Consider the following 17,306-nt stretch of genomic DNA (forward strand, 5'->3'; position numbering starts at 1 on the left):
ACATGTACTTTATACCTTCATATTATATATTTGATCTTTTGATTTTATCATCTGTGTCACATTTCCCAAAAAGAAAACTATTTTTTGTAACGTGAGTGACTTGACTTTTTATTTAGGATTAAATAAATATATATATGCCTCTCCTAGGCTTGCTTAATAAATTGCTATATGTAGTTTAAAATTTGTTCGTGTCAAAATATAAATTTATTTATTTTCCATAAACTTGAGCAGAATATTGGCTATATGTAATTTCTAAACGTTTTATATAAACATTGTTATTATTATAGATTCGCGACTATTAAAACAAAACAATATTCTCTAGACTTATTAAACCTAACAATTGTAAATTATTTAAGAAAATGAGGTTCTTCATAGGTACGTATAATATATTTAGACGGATTATTGTATATTTATTTACTCATATTAAAATTATGACTTATAACTTTGGGATCTTATTAATATTTTTAGTTGAAGATGAATATATTTTTATGTTTAACAATCTTAGTCATTAAAGAAAATGTTTATGTTCATTAAAACATTATTTTTGGCTACACCCATAAGTAGTAGTATTCTTTCTTTTGTCTCTAACAAGACTGAATCTGCGATCGCTATGGCAACATAATATGGCAAATGTTTAATACCTGCAAATACCAGCACAAACACAACACTGGGACTTGGGTGTTTACGTCTAGTGGTTATATACTCTAGGCTCTATGTCATATAAAATCTATCTTACGTTTATTATATTTTATATAATTAATTTAACGAGTACATATTGTAGTCGAATACTGCTTCAGTCCAACTCGGGTTAAGGCTAAGTGTCGTCTAAAATATACAACAATAACTTTTAATATTATGTATATACATATTGTACCGATTCAGTTATTTTTAACACCCCTTGTAAATACATTTATATGAATCATTACTAATTTATTTATTTAGGATTGTAATATAAAATTAAATCTAACTAAATAAATATTTATTTCACTACTTTACCTAGGGCTAAAATTGTCATGTCGTTTAATACTGTACAAAACTTAACTACTTATTTGTCGTAGTAATAATGTCTAGCGTCCATTTCAATCGTTACTTTTATGGGAATGGTATCGCCCACGGAGGACCGACGTCAACGGTTCAATGGCCGAACGAAGCGAGCGGACTCGCCCCGAGCGGGTGCTAATGGACGGTATGATAAGACACTGATACCGGTCTCGGCGAGAGCTGCGAGACGGCGGCGCGAGCGGCCCCTAGCGCAAGTCCGGCTCCTCGGTCTGCGCGTCCGTCTCCGCCGCCGACGGGATCGTGTGCAGCAAGCGCGGTGGGGGCAGCGCGCCGGGCGACGCCGGCGGCTCGTCCGCCACCACGGCCGGCTGCCGAGTGAGCCGCGGCCGCGAACCCGCCGCCGCCGCCGGACCGCCCGCCGAGCCTGTCGCGCCCGTCGCGCCCGCTCCGCCGCCGCCCGTCGCGGCGCTGCCGCCGGAGCGGGACGTGCGCCACGTGCCCGTCGATGCCGTCGCGTTGGATCCGGAGGAGTCGTTGCGCGAAGAAGAGAGATTAGAATCCTGCGAGGTCTTCCGTGCTACCAGCCAGGAGGCAGCGCGTCTCGGGGGAGGCGGCGGGCGTCCGTAAGTTCGCCACGAGTCGGACCGTGAGGACGAGAACTCCACGGAGGACGAGACGGAACCGGCGCGGGCGGGCGGTGCCGGCGGCTGGCGGGGCGCGGGGGGCGCGGGCACGGCCGACCGGCGCCCGCACGCTCGCAGCCAGCGCAGCAGTCGCTCGCTGCCCGCCTCGCTGACGGTGGCGGCGCCGGCGCCGGCGGTGGCTCCGCCGGCGGGGAGGAGTCGTCGACAGGCACAAGTGGTTCCGTGCTGACCGCGAGAGGACCGTTCCGCGAGACTGTTAGTGTTTGCTGGTGTTTGTCGGTTGCTAAAATTCGATGAGTGTCGACATCGCCCGATTCCTCTTGTAACGCGAGATTCCTCGATCGCTTTGCATACCAGCGCACAATCTTTTTTGAACTGTTTTGTGAGGATCGCATACAGAAAAGGGTTGCAACACGAGTTCAGAGGGAGTACGAAAACCGTGAATACCTTTGCCTCCTCCAGGGAGACGAGCTGGGCACCGAAGGCGGCGGTGAGTGCGAAGAAGGCTATAGGTGACCAGCATAGAAAGTCTGTAAAGACGAGTAGCGCCATTCGTTTTGCTATACGAGAGTCATTCGAGTTCCAGGCCTGTGAGCCACGGATGGCGCAGTACATCTTGAGGTAACATCCGAGCAAAACCAAAAAGGCCAGGCCGTTTATGATAAGCAAGGTGACAACATAGCTGAGTGCGGCGGGCGTGCTCGTCTCGAAAGGAAGGCACACGGCGAACTTGCGATAGTCAGAAATGCCGAGAAGGGGAAGAGCGGCCGCGGCGAGAGAGAAGGCCCAGCCGGCCGCCATCACGACCGCCGCGTGGCGCAGCGACAGCCGCTTGTTGAGGTGCATGGCGTGCGTGATGGCGTAGTTGCGCTCCAGAGTGATGACGGCCAGCGTGTACACCGACAGCTCGGACGACAGCACGCCGAGGAAGCCCGCGAGCCTGCAGCCGCCGGACATCTGCCACGCGATCGCGTGCGCGCGAAACTCGCCCAGAGTGCCTGCGTCCACCACGGCTAAAAATCCTGTCGTGTTCATTATTAGAGAGTTATTATTAGATTCAGTTTTGTAAAATTATTCAATCTTGTAAATAAAAATTAAAATACCTAAATATATGCCCATAAAAAAATCTGCGGCCGCCAAATTCGTAACGAGAAATCGAGGAACATCAATTCGGCTTCGGCTGAATACGAGCACGAAAACAACTGTACCGTTGCCCAGCAGCGCCAACAGAAATACGGCCCACACTCCACATCGTAACGTCCACCAATCAAATAAATCTACGCATGGTAGAAATGGACCTGGTAAAATATGATTGATTTTTTATTCCATTACAGAAGACAGATTTAGTTTTATGTTAAATAAATGAGTAAATTATTATTATTGTCATTCGTGTCTCTCACCCGGCAGCGGCAGGCAACGAACTCGACGAGTCCCAGGAAGTCTCAGCTCGGCCGCACCCACGTCTTCCCAGCCCACCGCGGCCAGGCGGGACCCACTCTCTCCGGTCGCGTTCACTAAAGACACACATTTATTGAGACCGAAACTCAAGAGACCTACGGCCGTGTTCGTGGGAGCTGGAGTTGCGTACGGTAGTGCGGCCAGATGTCGGTGGCGTTGGCCCAGGCGGCCAGGTCGACGTGCGCAGGCGGCAGCAGCACGAGGTCGCTGAACTGCTCGCGCTCCGCGTCGGGCGCGCCGCCCGCGTCCGCGCCGCCCTCCATTAGCGGCATGAACTCGCAGCAGTGGTATGCGTACGACAGCACCAGCGTCTAGAAGTTGTGTGTGTTCAGTACGACATGAAGCCTTCCCTCATGTGTCATGCATTTCCGTCCCCATACATATCGTTGTTCGGCCGTACCTGTATTCTGGGGAACAAATCCGGGGGATGAAAGCGGCGCAGCGCGGGGTTGTTGTGCGCTTTGAGATGCAGCAGCCGCTGAAGTCCGCTAGCCGGTAGAACAGGGAACACGTTGTTGCCAACATTCCTAAGAATTGAAATTAGCTTTAATAAAAAGGAGTCTCTTATTTACACTAGGACTCTGATGTAATCGTGAAAAACTATATATATATACAGGGTTATTGGTAATTCGACGTATATACTTTAGATTCTAAAGTTTAGAAGGTGATAGGGGAATAGAGATAGGTCGAATTGAGAACACTCCTTTTTTAGAAGTCGCTTAAAAATATATTTTTAAGCGACTCCAACGAAAAAAACCTCACTTACTTAAATGATTTAATTAATACATATTTTATTTAATAATTTATTTAATATTTCGTTTTATTTAATCTAATATTAACATTTAATCCAATTGGAAAGCCTAGAAAACGGGCATGTTTTTAAAATTGGCAATGACAAATATCCTGTGTTTAATTGTTTTTATAAAACAGAAGAAAGAAATTAATTTTAATTGACACTTTTTTTTAAATATTTTTTTGAAGAACTCAAAAATGGTTAATTTTTGCACCATGCCTATAGGGGTTAAAATTATTGCAAATAGTCACTCCTATTACCTCCTAACGGACATACGTCGAATTACCAATAACCCTGTTATTGGTAATTCGACGTACAGAGGTTATAGGGGTTTCCAAAAAAATAATGATAAGGATAGAATCCTGCATTATGTACTGTAGAACATGCTATGTGTGCTGTGCTCTGTTATAGAGAGTTTCTCGGATTCATTTATTAATACTTTATTTAGGCTCTATTACAAAATGTCTTACTTATAACCTAGCTATTGAACAGTTTCTGTTTCTAAATTTTATTTTAATTTGTATTTAGTAAGTCAGTTGAGTAAGTAAGTAAGTTTTTTTTTATTGGGTATTATTTTTAGTTAATTTTGTGAGAATTTTAAAAAGCGACTTTTAGTACGAATTCGTTCATGTTCGAATACGAATTTCCTCCGGCGTCCTTTCTGGTCATTTATTTCGGTTGCTTTGAAATAAAATCCTAGTTGTTATACATTTATGGAAAGCTAAAAAAACGGTTATGTTTTTAAAATAATCTGTAGAACAAGTTTCGTAATGATTTTTTTATTTTTGAAGGCACTTTTGAGGAAAAAAAATAGATTTTTATTGATATTTTTTTCTAAATAAATTATTGAAGTCGCATTTTTGACAAATTTTGAAAAAAGCAAAACAACGTGATAACTCAAAAATGGTTCACGTTTGGGTTATGCATATGAGGGTTACAATTATTATAAATAGTCATCCCTATCACCTCCTAGCGGATGTACGTCGAATTACCAATAACCCTGTATATATATATATATATACATACGTATAGTATATAAATGTTTTGCATAATATTGAATCAAAATTCAAAACATACTTTATTGAAGTAGGCTTAGAAGCACAATCGTCATTTGACAAGTATATTAAGAAACGCTACCACATAAATAAGTACTGTAATATCAGCGTACAGTTACAAATAATTTTAAGTTTAGTGTGAGAGAGATTCCGTCGACGTGCCGGCGCCCTGTATTATACGAGTATGAAACGCAGTTAACGAAACAGTCTGAATTAACTTACAAATCTTCTAATTTAGAAATGGGGACGAATGCTTCCATGTCGATGTGTTCTATTTGGTTGTCCTCGAGATCTCTGAAAATACACGTACAAAAATAAACATCAGATGCATCGTGATAACTTTATGCCGAGGACAGAGGGAGAATATATTTTATTCTTATCAGATCTAGTTACAATTCCGCAGCATGTATACTCATATAATCGGAATTATGGTAACAACGGCCCAAGATTAAAGCAGAAATACACATGGAGCGTTGAAAGTGCTCAAAAAGTTAGTCAAATTTACTGTCCCGGTGCCTAATGATATTAATTAAGTTGGGTTGGCAAGCTTCAAACAAGGTTTAGGCTGTTTGGTTTCTATATTATCTAGTTGTTGGTTGTTGTGTTTATTCAGTTTTAAACAAGGATATTACGTTATTCGTTTTAATATTAATTATACTACTGTATAAAAAGCGAAATTTTAATTTTGTTGGTTTTTTCGAATTCGTCCGCAGCAAAACTATCCAAGATGTAACAATTTTTTAAACTGATACCAAATCTTTGCATAATATATAAGTGGTATCCAAATCTCTGAAATAATCTCAATCATTTGCCTGATTTAATAGTATAAAATAACAAAAACTCCGAGACAAACAATATGTAAACACATTTGGTTTGGGTTTCAGTCGTATGAAAATAGGTAATTTTCGTTAAGAACATTAAATATTCGGCAACAAAATAATTCTTTCATAGTCGGGATCGTACACGGTTAATTCAAAGCCCGCTTTACGTAAAGTTATCTGATCGCACGTGGTCTCGACTATTGAATATTCAATGAGTGAACTGTTATGTCAGCAGTAGACTGACACTAGTCACGCGTCAATCAAGTGAGGTGAGGTAACTCACAGCAGTTGCAGGCGCGGCGTGTGCAGGAAGGTGTCGGCGGACACGCGTGTGAGGCGGTTGCGCGCCACCAGCAGGTCGTGCAGGCGCCGCAGGCCGCGCAGAGCCTCCTCGCTGATCGACTCGATCAGATTGTCCGACAAGTCTCTGCACCAACCAACGGGACGCGACATTTACACATAGCATGAACTTATGAAGCATGTAGACAACACACTTGGTGGTAGAGCTTTGTGCAAGCCCGTCTGGGTAGGTACCACCCACTCATCAGTTATTCTACCGCCAAATAACAGTACTCAGTATTGTTGTGTTCCGGTTTGAAGGGTGAGTGAGCCAGTGTAACTACAGCACAAGGGACATAACATCTTAGTTCCCAAGGTTGGTGGCCCATTGACGATGTAAGGTAATATATCTTACAGTGTCATTGTCTATGGGTGATGGTGACCACTTTCCATCAGGTGGCCCATATGCTCGTCCGCCAACATATAGCATAAAAAAAAAGAAAAAAAAAACACGTTTAATTCTTAAGTCTTATTTATGACAGCAATGATTTTATTGATTCGTATAATATGACATAATATTCAATAACTTTTTTTCCGGGATAGCGTTTGAGGTTATTTAAAGATTTATCATTTTACAAAAGACTGAAACTAACATAGTAACGATATAATTATTGACAGAAAGTATACATCGTAGGTCTACTATGCAGTAAGAATAACGTACATCGTTGGCGTGCGACGTCGATTTCCTTTATGTTTTAAATTATGAGTATAATTTAATTTGTTAGCATTGGAACATTTTGTTATTACATTATGAATACTCGCTCGCTGGATCGTTTTGACTTTTATTAAGTAAGTCGTATGGCTGGTAAACAAAGCTAATTTTAGGAAAACATTAATAAATAATTAAACAGTGCTACAAGTACTAGTTTAAGAGATTTTAAACTAGAATATGTTTTTGCTTCGAATTAACAAACGGAGAGTGAAATAACTCACTTTCTTTAATTTCGGTTTCAATATATGTATTTTCATCAGCAGACGCCACATCAAACCCGTTGTATAGAGGCTTATTCACTACGGTATACTCACAGCACTCGAAGCTCCGCGCACTCGTGCAGCCGAGGGACGCGTTGCAGCTGATTCGATCGGAGGTCCCTGTCCGAAGCGATACATTCTATGAAATAGCTCGGGTTTTCGCTGACCGTCGAAAATATTTTTTTTAAAATTGTACATATCTATTAACATGTATATTTAAATCTTCAGAAACATTATTAGATGACTCTCTTATTTAACGGAGTTTTTAAAAATGGCAAACTATTTTTATAAATTTTATAAGAAAAACTAAACGCACAAATAGAAATATGTATGTATGTGACAGTAATCAAATACAAAATGAACGAATGCTATTTTATCATAATTTATTTGCAAATTTCAATGTGGAGTAGGTAGTACCAAAAACTTTTGTATCATCGAATCGTTGCCAAGCGCGATTCATTCTGCCCACGGTAATTGCTAATAGTAATAATTCAATGATAGTTCGCAACGAGGTTGCGCTGAGTACTATCGAAAGGTTTCGAGTTGTAAGCGTGGTTCGCATACGTGTACGGCCTCGGTTAGAAGGCGACACAAAAATTGGCATTTACGTTCAGTTAGGCGAAAATAGGCGTTGGTGACATTAAATTTATAAAATCAAGTATGATTTCTTCTGAGTCTTATTTACAAAATAAGGTAAATCATTTAGATAAATTAAGAACAGGTGAGGTCCTAAAATTGCACCCTGGGGTGCACCCATTTGCGCCAGAGCGCCATTATAATTGTATATGTTACAAGCCAACTGATATTGAAGAGCATAATGAACACTAACAAAGCTCGCAGCTGCGGTGCGTACACGCAGAGGTCGTGCGGCACGTGCGTCAGGCGCGCGCGGTCCACACGCAGCGTCCGCAGGCGCGACGAGCCGTTCAGTACTGGCAGACGATCTAGACCCCGAGCCTCGGACAGTATGCTACAGACAAATGAAAAATAAACCCTTAGATGTCACTTCAATATTAGCAAAAGCGACAAGGCTTAAACAAAACGCTCTCTGTCACCGCTATAACCATGACCTCATAAAATATAAATGATTGCTAAATGTAATGACGTCAGATCGAAACCGCGAGTCGACCGTAAGTTCATCACACATTAAGTGCTCAGGTCGCTGGATGCTGACATTATCTATAATTGGCCCCTCGGCGGGCAGCACATCCGTCGTCTGTGTATTCTGCACTTCGCGGTTCCCGTTTCCCCCCCCGCGCCCCCCCCCCCCCCGCCCCGGCTCTCTCCGGCTCACGCTCTCAATGACCTCGTTCCGCCAAACTTGCAACGGCTGACTCATGTTTTGCTCACTCCATGCACCGAGCAAGGCACGATGCACGCATTACCAACGACGATTATTACGTTTGCATGTTACGTAAACTCATTGATTAAACAGTAAGGGAGATTTTATTTTCAAAATCATCAGCTAGCTATATTATGCTATATATATATTATGCTACTAAAATGGATGATCAACGAAATAGTTATACTCATGTTATACATTTTTCCTCTAACTGTACAGGCTTCATAAATTCTTAGTCTTAGTATACAACAAAGTCGCTTTTAAATATTTAAGCAAGCACGTCGGGACGTATGCTTAAATATTTAAATCTACGCAACAGATTTTGATGTAAATACATGAATGAATACATGGAAAAATTTGAAAAGAAATACTGATAATTTAAGAAGTTTATACTTCGACGTCATATCATTGCATCAGTGCGAAGTCAGGGCGTGTCGCTAGTGTTTTTATATAAGTGTTTGACGATCAGAAACCAATCAAAATATTCGTATTTTTAGAGCTATAACGACATCATCGCAAAACTAGTACAAATAAAAAGAATTGGCGGATTCCTAATTGAAAACTCTTTGTCCTGACCTCATTCTGCTGTCATGGTGATGGTGAAATATTTTATTATGTTAAAAACTTTATGATAACATATAACCTTTTACGGCTGGATATGCGGTACATGCAGGTTGTAGATATAATTATGTGAAGGTCTAAATATTTCCTTCTAAAATACCACAACCGTGCTTAAAACCATGCCTTCTGAAGTAAATATCAACCGACTTAAAAAAGGAGGAGGTTATCATTCCCCTTTTTTTATGTTTGTTACCTTATAAGGTGGACCGATTTTAGTAATTTTTTTTGGTGAAAAGCCAATGCGATCATATTCTAATTTAGTCCAGTTCTGATGATGGTATCCATATGAAAACGATGTAAGTCTTAAATTTGCATTATGTATGTGCGCGATAAATAGATGAATAGCTCAAAATTGTGCAAAACCAATTTTGATGATTTTTTTTATTATAAAGGATATACTTTAAGGGTAGTTTATGAAAGTTTGGTATGGTTCTGAGCATAGAATCCATGACAAAGTAACGGAACGGAAGGAAACGGAATAATTCTGAGAAGCACGTTAGCGATACTCGGCCGAATATTTTATTTATGGGTTACTTGGATATTTGAATCACCTTCCGGAACGTGGTTATGTTCATATAATTGTCATAATCGAATATTATAATCAACTGGCGACCCGTCCCGGCTTCGCACGGGTGTAATACTGATACTAAATTTATTACACTACACAATTTGTTTATTTACGACATCACGTGGCAAATTTCTAAAATTGTCAGTTTTTCTTTACTATGGTGTTCATGTATTATATATACAAACCTTCTCCTCGAATCACACTATCTATTAAAAAACCGCATCTAAATCCGTTGTGTAATTTTAAAGATTTAAGCGTACAAAGGGACATAGGGACAGAAAAAGCGATTATATATACTATATATATATACGACTATATATATATACTGGGTCAATCAAGGGGTTCGTATCTTTTTCATTAATTTTTTATTTGTTTTAATAGATAATAATAATAATAATAACTCTTTATGGTACACACACAATAAAAAAAAATTTCATTCAATAACTCAATATAAAAAAAATATCTTCTAATTTTTTCAATTCAAGTTAGAAGCCCGTTAGATTAATTTCTAAGGTATAACCGCAGTCTACAGTAATGTAGTTCACGAGTTTGTAACTTTATGTTGCAGTCTCTTTCCTACGGACTCTTAGGCAATAAACACGATAACAAACTTGCATTAGGGACATCGTATCAACAGAAGTAGGACAAGTCTTGAAACAAAATGAGGTTATTCTGCTCTTTTGTATCGGAATCGCGATATCAACTTCTGTTTGAAGAAATAAGAATGTATTTAATAATTCTTGCTCGATATTGAGGGTACATACGTACGTCAAACAAATCGGAAACGCTTTAGGTTCTCCCAGATCAGTATGTCATGGCCTATTACCTACGAATATTCTGTAGGAATACAAAAAATAATTGTACCTACTCATAAAGGTGATCCACTCAGGGACGTCACTTATCATCATCGTACGTGAAGCGAAATACTACATAAAAAAGTCATTAAAAATAGGAAAAATACAAACAATAGACATTTGAAATGTTGTTATGTATGTATTTAGATAAGTGTTTAATGTAAACAAAGAACCGAGGGTTTACTTTACTAACAGTGTGGTAAGGCGAGGCAGATGGGCGAGCGCGTGCTGATGCAGCTGCGACAGCGGGTTGGCGCGCAGCTCCAGGCGCGCGAGCCGCGAGCACGCGTGCAAGCCGCCCGACACGCGCTCTATGCGGTTGTTCGCCAACGACCTACAGATAGTATTTCTTTAGTATTATAATACCCACTTTGTTAAGTTGTTGCTGCTGATATTTAAGACAGGCTCATGTTCAATAACAGTTTGCTGCGAGCGGCTGCGTAATACTTTACTACAGATTTTGTTTCACGCACTACCTAAGGGTCTAAGGTTCCGTTGAATTAATATATTTACTCCTAGTGACAGGTCAGACACGCGCACTCATATATTTTTCTACGTATGATACTCACAAGTCTTCAAGCATCGGTAACAGATGGATAGCGGGTGGCAGCTCGCTTAGTAGGTTATCCTCAAGTCGCCTGCACAAAAACAGATTAATTACAAAACCATTTTGGGTCAAGGTTTAACAAAAAGTGTTCTTTGTATTGTAAAAGGACGCACAGTAAACATCCAACTTAACGACAACGAGGCTGTCCGGACGTTGGACTAAGTATTCGGTGTTTAACAATTCTTTGCATGACTTGCGTTGACCTCAAGATATGCAAAAGTAATTCGGAGTCGCAATATCTGAATGTGATACACGTTATATTACACTAAGATAATTTTCATTTTAATAAGTTTAAGTTTTCATGCCCTTTAAATCATCAAATAAATGTATTTCTTATTTAGTACACTGTGTATATTAAAAGAAATTGGAAATCTCTCATTATTTCCTTCGCGTATGTATTGGATCTTGTCACTTATTATGTCAAGAAGTCAAATATTATTGGCTTATGCAAAGTCAGTTTAATATATCGACATGTATCTTACTAAATCGTTTGAAATACAATTTACAACTTGTTGATTGAGTAAACAAGGATCGACGAGCCGAGTCTCAGAGGGATACACTCGCTCTGCGAGAAATTAATCACGACGAATGATATTTACGCTTCTCCTTACGCGCCGAAATTCTCTGAGCTCGAACTGGTTCAATTTCGAGCTCAAACACTCACATTCATCAAACTTGGTTATTGTTTGTGTTGCCAAATAAATCCAGCGCCTCGATAAATAATGACAGTCGAATTCATGGCTAATAGCCGTTTTCAATAATGCTTATTTCGTACCTAAATATAAGCATATAAATTAGATACATTCTGATCCAAATACATAAAATGCGCGCTCTTTGTTGCCGAGTTCGCCAAGGCGAAGATAAAAAGCAAAGAGATTTTTTTAAATATTAACTGATTATTTCTAGAATTATGTGATTATGCATGTCAAATTTCAGTTTAATACAAGCAATTAAATATTTGATTTTAATTAGTTTAAACACATTTCCTATAATTGAGACGTTATGTCATAAACTGATGTTTTTTTGTGTCAAGGCAGTTAGTTGCAGGTAATTTAAGACTTTCCGAGAGATTGGTTTATGAGACGTGTGCGTAAAACGAAGAGGGGTGGGGGTGAAAAGGGAGATGGGAGGACATTAAGCGGTCCGTGGTGCACGATTACGTGATTAGCCGCTGAATGTACACTATGAAAAACAAGCCAAAGTGCTTTTCGTCAGAAATCCTTTATGTTAGCATGGTAACAACTTATTTGGGATTAGAGCCGTAACTCTCGAGATAGGCATAATTTACAGCTTTTGTGTACTGTAAGTATAACGTCACGCTTTAAATATTTTTGACCGTGGTCGACCTTGCTGATTGCAAGACTTTATACAATCGTCTTCCGTTTTTAAGGTGACTGAGCCTCCTTAGCTCCCATAATTTAGAATTATTCTCATTGGAAAAAGTGACTACTTAATATCATCCGGCTTATTTGCTCGTCTACCGAAATTTAATCAAAAATATCATCATCATCATCATCAGCCCACTGCTGTCACCACGTCGCTCGTTCCTCTGCGTCCTTCATCCAGCTTCTACAGGCGATTCTGCGAATGTCGTCGGACCAGCGGGTCGGAGGTCGTCCTACATTACGCTTTCCGAGACGCGGTCTCCACTCTAGGACTCGTCTGCTCCAGCGGCCATCGGTCCTACGATAGATATGGCCAGCCCATTGCCGCTTCAGCTTGCTGATTCTCCGAGCTATGTCCGTTACTTTGGTTCTCTCAGGGATAAACTCATTTCTGATTTTATCCGCGAGAGAGACACCTAACATAGCTCGCTCCATCGCCCACTGGGCGACTTTTAATTTGTGCACGTCTCGGCACTATACGTCATCACCGGTAGGACTCAATGTAAAATATGCTGAGTATTAATAATACTAATGTGAATAATATCTAATAATATTTGTCAGTTTGTGTTCCTACTCAGACAACGAAGCTATTTTACTGACTTGCTGCCCGCTATAAAACCGCACTGACTATAAAACCTGACAACAATAAAAGCGACTTTACTCGTATTGGGTGTGAGCTGAACGGGGCCGACGCTTTGCATTATAAACTGTGATTGAGATGTAACAATTTATTGAGGATCTCTTTTTAATACTAAAAATAATAAATAAAAAATTTTACGAAAAGAAAACTATTTTAAAACAAATTAATATGGACTAAAAACTACTAAAAATAATTGCGAATTCAAAGTATTTTTTAGAGTCCTGCTAAGTAAATGAAACGAAAAATATTATATAACCACGTTACGGAAGGTGACTCAAATATCCAATTAACCTTTAAATAAAAGATTCGGCCGAGTATCGATAACATGCTCCTCAGAATTGAAGAGTTCCGTTACTTTGGATGCAATGCTGAGAATCTAACCAAACTACCCTTGAAGTATATACTTTCTAATAAAAGAAAAATCATCAAAATTGATTTGCGTGATTTTGAGTCATTCACCTATTTATCACACACATGCATAATGCAAATTTAAGACTTATGTTGTTTTCATATGGATACCATCATTAGGACTGAATACAATTAAAATAGGATCACAAGGAAAGAATTAGCTTTCAAACAAAAAAAATATATCAAAATCGGTTCACACCGTCCAATGTTATGAGGTAACAAACAAAAAAAAATACAGACGAATTGATAACCTCCTCCTTTTTGAAGTCGGTTAAAAATATCTTCGAACACTTGTATGAAACATATTGAAAAGGTCGTCGCTGTTCGATGGAGCGTGTCAAACAACCTTCCTGGTCTCACAAATCCACGTCACGTGTCAAGACCGGATTAGTTTCATCTGATGTGCCTCAATTTTCTCCTGAATTAGAAAGTGTAGTTGAGGCCACACAGGATATCTTCAAATCTTTAGATAATTCTTAGAATTAAGAGACATTTTTGCATCAGTACCAGTACACTAATATGTGACGTGACGATGTCTAATTTCGTTTTTTGACTTTACCTTTTCACGAACGTAATAGTCAAAAAACTTACTAAAAATAACTAATGGAGGCATTAAAATGAATTTAATTTGGCTTAAAATATTGCAATGCCGCCTGAGATGATGGATTTAACAAGTCAAGACCAATTGACTTAACAAGTTACACAAAAATTATGACTACATGTCACGATCTCGTGGAATGGCTGTATTGTTTGCAATAAAAATCAAGTAATAAAGTTAAAGTAATAATACTGAAACTCTTTGAAACGATTTGTACTTATCTTTCCACAGAAAGGATAATATTTTTTTCTTAGTTATTATGCACATTTTGGCACACTTATATCATGCTTCTCTACGATGTATATATAGTATGGGTACGAAATAAAGGGTTCATAGAAAACGACTAACTAAGAGTATCTCGTGTCGAAACGCCGAAGTTTATGATTATATAACAACAGCATCCAGATAATCGGTGCTCTCGCTGCAATCGATCGGCCGGCCGCGCCGAGATCAATGATACTTGCAGACGACGGTCGCGACCGCAGCTCGCAGCGTCTGTGTGACCGAATGCTCGCTCACGCTGACCGTCGGTCATTTGCCTAGCGTCCACGAAATCATTGAAACACCATTACAAGAAACAGCAATGCAAGAATTTGTTTAACCGTTTTATAGAAATCACATTCGGAACTGTATTCATTGAATTAAATGTAAATTTTAAATTTGCTATCGCCACCAATGCGGTCACTGGGATTATTTCTTTGCGAATTATTGGCCATGAATAGTAAACCGGGCACGCCACCCTTTCGCATGCCCCGGGTGCTAGTAACGATACAATCCAGAACATTATAATAATGTTGTAATCATACAGTTCGAAATGGTCGCCGAAGCTGTTTGTTTGTACACTTTGTAAATCAGACTCAAATATTTATTTTATCTATTTCGATCTAAACACTAGTAGAACCCTAAACTGAGATGATCAAATAGCTCTGAGTGAGTTGATAGACAGCTTGCATCGTATCTGACTATTGTTAGTGCATGTTAATAATTACGCTATCTTTGTAGTGCAGATATATACACGCCTACGCCCTAGGCCTAGGTCACGCAGGCAGATAAGATTAATTTTGCCAACGAAAACCGTGTACATACGTATTAGTAACACTTCCTTTGTTACATTTTTATGCAAATTAATTTTCAACCGACTTCAAAAAGGAGGAGGTTATCAATTCGTCTGTATTTTTTTATGTTTGATACCTCATCACTTTTGACTGTGTGGACCGATTTTGATTTTTTTTTGTTTGAAAGCTAGTGCTTCCGGTGTGGTCCATTTTAATTTAGTCTGGTTCTGATCAAGGTATCCATACGAAAACGACATAAGTCTTAAATTTGCATTATGTATGTACACGATAAATAGGGTAATAACTCAAAATTGGGCCAACCAATTTCGATGATTCTTTTTTTATTATAAAGGAGTTATGATTTGGAGTCGGTGACAGCCAAGAAAACCCTAGAGTATATCTATCAAAAAACAATACGAGAATATTTTAAGAAATATGTTTTTTACAAATTACCTTTTATACTATAATAATAAAATCGGTTCACCTAGTTAAAAGTTATGAGGTAACAAACATAAAAAAATACAGACGAATTATAACCTCCTCCTTTTTGAAGTCGGTTAAAAAGTTATGTTTTCTGTTGCGTTAATAAATACCTCCGTACAAATTTCGATCAGTTACAATTTTAATGCATGTATAGTTTATGATTACAGGAAATGTTTTTCATGTAGTGATATTATGATTTTGTATATATGCATAGATAGAGAACTGGTAATGACCACCTTATTACTTTTTACACAATATTTTACTTTACAAGGACACGACGGTAAGTATTACTTATTTAGCAGGATTCCAGCGTGCATTAATGAATTTTACGTAATTACTTTTCAAGTACTCACAGCACACGCAGCGCCGGGGCGCTCGCAAAGGCACGCTCGTCGATGTGGGTGATGCGGTTCCGCTTTAATATCCTGTTGATAGACAACATTACATATAAATTAAATACATGTTTCAACTTAAAGCAGAATTTAAAAAGCTAAAAGTGGGCGTTTGTTTAGTTCATTTTGAATAGAGAAGTCGTTCTGAATGATTTCTAGTTTTCAGCGTGCACGTAGTCTCGGCGCGAGGCCGTGTTATGTCCATCCGGCTGCCATTAAGACGCTGGTCGTATCGGCCTTCGCCGGGACGGTCGGGACGCCAGTACGAACAGCAACCAGGCTGTTACACATCATAAGCTAGTTTTAATGATACTCTTCTCTACTTTATGAATCAAATAAAATTTTAGTAATAATAATTCAGGTAGAAACCACAGTACACCTCCGCTATCACAATCGCGCAGTTTCAAAGTTAGGTTAGATCCTGACAGGTGAGAACGATGTCATCTGGTCTGCAGTGGTATTTTGGAAATTTCATTATTTTTATGTAACGAATTACTACAAACTAAATTTAATCCATTGTTAATGTTTCTCAATAATTTCTTATTTTTTAAACAAGCATATATATCATACAAGCTCCCTGTTCAAAGTGAGACTTCGTCTTCAAACTTTATCAGTTTAACTTTATATTGAAGTTCTGTGTTATTTTTTAGTTGTGAAAGGTCTACTCTGACCACGGCCTCAACTGCCGTTTCTACGCACAAACCTTTGTAATTTTAGATTGATATAAAATTAATGTAAGTATAAAAGTATTGATAATTACATTGTTATTTATTTTACTTTACAATTAGTCAACATAGTCTATAATCTATGATCATCTATGTATATAAAATAACAAGTCCTGACTAACTGATTCATCATCTTCATCTTAAACTGCTAAAATTAGGGCCTTGAAAGTTGGTGAGTGAGATGAATTTATTTAGTAGGCACCCACTAAGAAAGGAACTTTGGAAATTCTACCTCTAAGGGGGTGAAATAGGGATTAAATGTTTGTATGGAAGTCCTTCAGCCTTTCAAGTTGGAAACATGAAATTTTTAAAAACAAGTCGATACCAATTTCAGCGTTTTTGGATATTCTATCCCTAAAGGGGTGAAATAAGGGTTAAACGTATGTATGGAAGTCCGCCATCTTTGAAGTTAGAAACATGAAACTATATTATTGGGAAACTGGTTAGTAATTATAAGAGCGGAGATGGCTCTGTAGTTAGAACACGTGCATCTTAACCGATGATTGCGGGTTCAAACCTAGGAAAACACCACTGAATATTCATG

At 38.9% G+C, this 17,306-nt stretch overlaps 1 protein-coding gene across 1 annotated transcript in view; it reads right to left on the minus strand.

The window, feature by feature from the left end:
• Positions 1-4: 4 nt before the first annotated feature.
• Positions 5-17,306, minus strand: part of LOC124537826 (lutropin-choriogonadotropic hormone receptor) — a 59,333-nt gene continuing 42,031 nt past the window's right edge. Inside the window, exons 6-17 of the mRNA XM_047114749.1 lie at positions 15,999-16,070; positions 11,039-11,107; positions 10,663-10,803; positions 7,914-8,054; positions 7,139-7,204; positions 6,057-6,200; positions 5,175-5,246; positions 3,505-3,631; positions 3,235-3,415; positions 3,047-3,160; positions 2,750-2,944; positions 5-2,668 (exon numbers count right to left, since the gene is read on the minus strand). Coding sequence (XP_046970705.1) covers positions 1,248-2,668; positions 2,750-2,944; positions 3,047-3,160; positions 3,235-3,415; positions 3,505-3,631; positions 5,175-5,246; positions 6,057-6,200; positions 7,139-7,204; positions 7,914-8,054; positions 10,663-10,803; positions 11,039-11,107; positions 15,999-16,070 — 2,743 coding nt within the window. The 3' untranslated portion in view covers positions 5-1,247. The remainder of the gene's footprint in view (positions 2,669-2,749; positions 2,945-3,046; positions 3,161-3,234; positions 3,416-3,504; positions 3,632-5,174; positions 5,247-6,056; positions 6,201-7,138; positions 7,205-7,913; positions 8,055-10,662; positions 10,804-11,038; positions 11,108-15,998; positions 16,071-17,306) is intronic.

The sequence above is a fragment of the Vanessa cardui genome, chromosome 19 (genome assembly GCF_905220365.1).
Source record: "Vanessa cardui chromosome 19, ilVanCard2.1, whole genome shotgun sequence".
NCBI lineage: Eukaryota > Metazoa > Arthropoda > Insecta > Lepidoptera > Nymphalidae > Vanessa > Vanessa cardui.